At 47.4% G+C, this 4,212-nt stretch overlaps 1 protein-coding gene across 1 annotated transcript; it reads left to right on the forward strand.

Moving 5' to 3' along the window:
• Positions 1-439: 439 nt before the first annotated feature.
• On the forward strand, positions 440-3,851 carry LOC106651438 (major facilitator superfamily domain-containing protein 10). The gene is made up of 8 exons (XM_014369930.2): positions 440-1,035; positions 1,178-1,678; positions 1,750-2,012; positions 2,093-2,387; positions 2,483-2,703; positions 2,786-2,876; positions 2,954-3,091; positions 3,158-3,851. The coding sequence occupies exons 2-8, from the start codon at positions 1,399-1,401 to the stop codon at positions 3,247-3,249; spliced, it is 1,380 nt and encodes a 459-aa protein (XP_014225416.1). The 5' UTR covers positions 440-1,035; positions 1,178-1,398; the 3' UTR covers positions 3,250-3,851.
• The last annotated feature ends 361 nt before the right edge of the window (positions 3,852-4,212 follow it).

The following is a 4,212-nucleotide window of genomic DNA, read 5'->3' on the forward strand; positions in this document are numbered from 1 at the left end:
TTACCGAACCGATGGTGAAAAATTGGCAGGTTTGCGGGTCATTGCTTTATTCGAATGTAGCGCGCCAAGTTGGTTGCGATTCTCGAGAGCCGACCGATAAGAAGTGCAGTGAATGGTAATAAAGATGCGCGACAGGGCGTTCCGAGCGCTCGCGGCCCTACACGATTGCCTCGGCTGCTGCGTTTCGCGACTTATCGTCGTTCATTGTACGCGATCGAGTCTGGGTGCCCATGCGATGACGCGGATCCAATATGAGTCAGTGCAGCGAAAAAACACATATTCACATGGCGACGTCGAGTATACGAAGCCGGTGGCGTCGGTGCACGAGCTATATGTTACAGAAAACGGAGCAGATATATACACTTTCAAGCTCGCGAAAGTATAACATAACACATAATGTATATATCTCGGCAGCGAGAGACCGTATAAAAATAGTCAGTTGCTATACGTCTTGGGCATATATACCTTCACGAGAGGAGAAAGAGAGAGAGAGAGAGAGGAAGAAAAAAAGCCTTTCACTTTTGGCGAGTTCGTGACTCCGCGTTCGTGAAATGCCGTGTAGACTCGCTTATTAGTACGGGCCCGTATTTGGCTGTGTCAACAGGTGCGACGTTGCAGAGTGTTATACCTCATTTGTTATAATACACAGTGCGCAAAAACAGCAGCCGCCTTTCCGTACGTACAAAAATAAACACAGAGATCAAAAGCCAACAATACGATCTCATCGATCTCAATCTCCGATGCTGCTGCTGCTGCTGCGTCGGATCTCCTCGTGCTGAGGTTTTCATCGATCGACGCAAAAGTATACAAACACAAGCTACCGAGCGCGGCCGTATCGCTGCCAGACGAAATCGACTAACGGCTTATGTTCTGCTCCGTCGTATAGACAGGATCGGCCGGCGAGTCGTCGCTCGTTACATATAAAATATATCGATACGGACCAGGCCTTATCTAGATACGCGCGATAAATAGTCTACGTGACTGAAAATGACGCACTTTTTTTCATATGCAACCGTTCTCGGCCGATTCAAGCAGGTATTTATTATTATCGATTCATTATCGTGCTTCGAGTTCAATAACGTGAAAGCAGATACAAACTCGATAATAGCACCTCGATGTTACAATTGAGACTACTCAAAATTATATTATACCTGTGTACTGTTTTTTTTTTCAACAGAACGTGTGAATTAGCCAACGCACACATATTATCTCTCGACGAAGATTTCGACTGCAGTATACTGCTACCATATACTGTATATACGACCGCAACGAGTATCATTACGTTTTTAGAAAGTGTGAGTGCGATTGCGCGCGGGTGTTGTATATTCAGGAGGAGAAATCTCATTAATACCGGTGTCTGTGTGTACATTGTGAGATAAGTACAGCTATAATATAATAATGACGGCCGGCATGTCGCAAATGATGAACGGGAAAAAAAACGAGGCGAAGAGGGAGGAGGAAAAATTACCCTCGGACAATACCCAGAGGGTCGTGTTCTTCTCGCTGCTGATGGACTTGTTGGCGTTCACGATGATACTACCACTGTTTCCGGCGCTGCTCGATCACTACCGCAGCGTCGACGACGGCCAGGGACTCTACTCGGTCATCCAGACGCAGATCCAGAAATTCAGCAGCTTTCTCAACGCCCCCGATAAAGTCACCACGGTCCTGTACGGAGGCGAGTCGATCGGCAAAATCTCACCCTGCCCCTTTCGTTCGGTTGTTTAAACTTTAATCATTGATCGGCAGGCTTCCTGGGCTCTCTGTACTCGTTCCTGCAGTTCCTCGGCTCGCCGATCGTCGGGGCCTTATCCGACGTCTACGGGAGAAAACCGATGATGCTGCTCTGCTTGGGCGGCATCGCCCTGTCGCACCTGCTCTGGGCCCTGTCGAGCAACTTCGGCATCTTCATACTCGCCCGAGTGATCGGCGGCATCAGCAAGGGAAACGTCAGCCTGTCCATGGCGATCATATCCGACGTCACGACCCAGAGCACGAGGCAAAGGGCAATGGTACGTACCACTGTACGCCGCGGGCCGATTCCCGCTCGAAACGCAGGCACAAATAGTAAGACGGAGTCGCGATTTCACAGGCCCTCGTCGGGATCGCCTTCTCCGTGGGCTTCGTGATAGGGCCGATGATCGGGGCGTACTTCGCCAAGGCGACTATGCTGGGCGGCCGCCAAGGACCCTGGTACGTGGTGCCCGCCCTGTGCGCCTTCCTCCTCGCCGCCTGCGACCTGATTTACGTGGCCTGCTGCATGAAGGAGAGCCTGCCGGCCAAGGGCAGAGTCAAGTCCCTGTCGACTGGAATATCGGGGGCGCTCGCCTACATCAATCCGACCGATCTGTTTCGATTCAGCAGCGTCAGTAATCTCACCGACACCGGTAGGGCTCCTCGATTGGCTTTTCCTGTATATCATGCTTACCGATCAAACTCTCTCGATCATCGACTGACTCTCTCGCTCGATCTGTCTTTTTAGCTACCAAACAATTGCGCAGCTTGGGAAAGGCTTACTTCTTCTACCTGTTCATTTACAGCGGATTGGAGTTTACTCTGACGTTCTTGTGCCATTATACCTTTGGCTTTAGCCGCATGCAACAAGGTTGGATGTTTTTGGGAATCGGCACGACCATGGCACTCCTGCAGGGTTGCTGGGTCAGGAGGATCCCACCTCAAAGGACTCAATTCTACGCAGAATTGGTAAGCGATCCGAGCAGGGTCTGAACATTTTTCACCATTGAATTGGAAACTTTTGACTACATTTTTTTTAAAAAATGTACAGGGTTTGTGGCTGGTCGTACCGTCGTACGTGATCGTAGCTTTGGCCAAGAGCATCTGGACTCTCTGCTTCGGAATATTTGTTTACTCAGTCTGTAAGTTGCAAAATTGCTCTATAAACGACCGGATCGATTTTTGCATGAATAATTCAATGATCATAATTCCTTCGCAGCTACTGCCATGGTGGTGACCTGCATGATGACCTTGGTCTCGAGAATCGGCCCGGAAAATCAAACGGGCGCCATAACCGGTATATTCCGCTCGCTCGGTGCGTTGGCTCGGGCCTGCGGTCCAATCGTCGCGTCGATCGGTAAGTTTTCATCGGGAAATTTTAAAATCATAATGACATGCCTTTGACTGTGAAATTCTTGTGCAGCTTTTTGGAGCTTGGGCAGTTCGACGACGTACTTGATCGGAGCGGCCGCTCTGGTGGTGCCGCCATTGATATTGCGAAAAATACGTATATAACTCGACGACCCCTTGGATAGGTCGTCCTCTAGACAATAGACAAAGTAGAAGAAAACTTATGCAACGAGTAGATTTTGTATTTTTATAAAATACGTCGTCATCTCGTTAGAGGATGCGTTACGTATGACGTTTTTGTATATAATAGTAGATTATATATATATTTTTATTTTATACTTTGTATTATAATGCGGCACAGCGATCGAGAGTTTTTTTGCCGTGCAAGTGTCGAACGACGAGACAGTAGCGAATCCCGCATGGTTCTTTTGTCACGCGCACCTCGTAATACGTGTGTGTTACGGTGCGCTTTAGAATTTAAAATGCTTCAAAAATCGATGCGACATTCGCCGCTTGTGTTGCACGTATACGTCGTCTTCGCACACTGTGCACGAGACCGACTGAGCTCGATCCGCCGCTGCTTTTCCATGACCATTATATATATGCGTATATTTTTATTTGCCATGTATACACGATCATGAAGTCCGTCCACGTTTATATGATATTTATGTATATTTTTTAGTAAATAACGAATTACGATGTTGCTTGTATACACGTGCTATACAAATAATCGTTGAATAAACATTGATATATATATTTTTCATTTATATTGAGCTCGTCTGTATTTGTACTATTTCTCTGGTTCGATCGATCAGGATTTTTGAAATTCCAGGCCTTTGTTCTCTCTCTCTCTCTCTCAGCGATTTAATCCGTCGATGCGGATCAAAATTTACGTGCTCCGGGTATATGTGCGTATTGACGTAACGCCTCAATGATGAATATTAAAAGTGAAGGCGCGTATAAAAAAGAAAGAGACGAGGATCGATATTTAGCCACGGTGATAATTTTTAATCGGTCCAGAGAGAGGCTGCGATAGGCTCGAGCGCGTCCACTGTATCCACATTATAGCTGGTCCCAGAGGCCATCTGTGCTCAGCTATATCTGTCTCTATCGATACGAGTATATTCT

Source organism: Trichogramma pretiosum, unplaced genomic scaffold (assembly GCF_000599845.2).
Source record: "Trichogramma pretiosum strain Unisexual culture from Peru unplaced genomic scaffold, Tpre_2.0 scaffold55, whole genome shotgun sequence".
Taxonomy (NCBI): domain Eukaryota; kingdom Metazoa; phylum Arthropoda; class Insecta; order Hymenoptera; family Trichogrammatidae; genus Trichogramma; species Trichogramma pretiosum.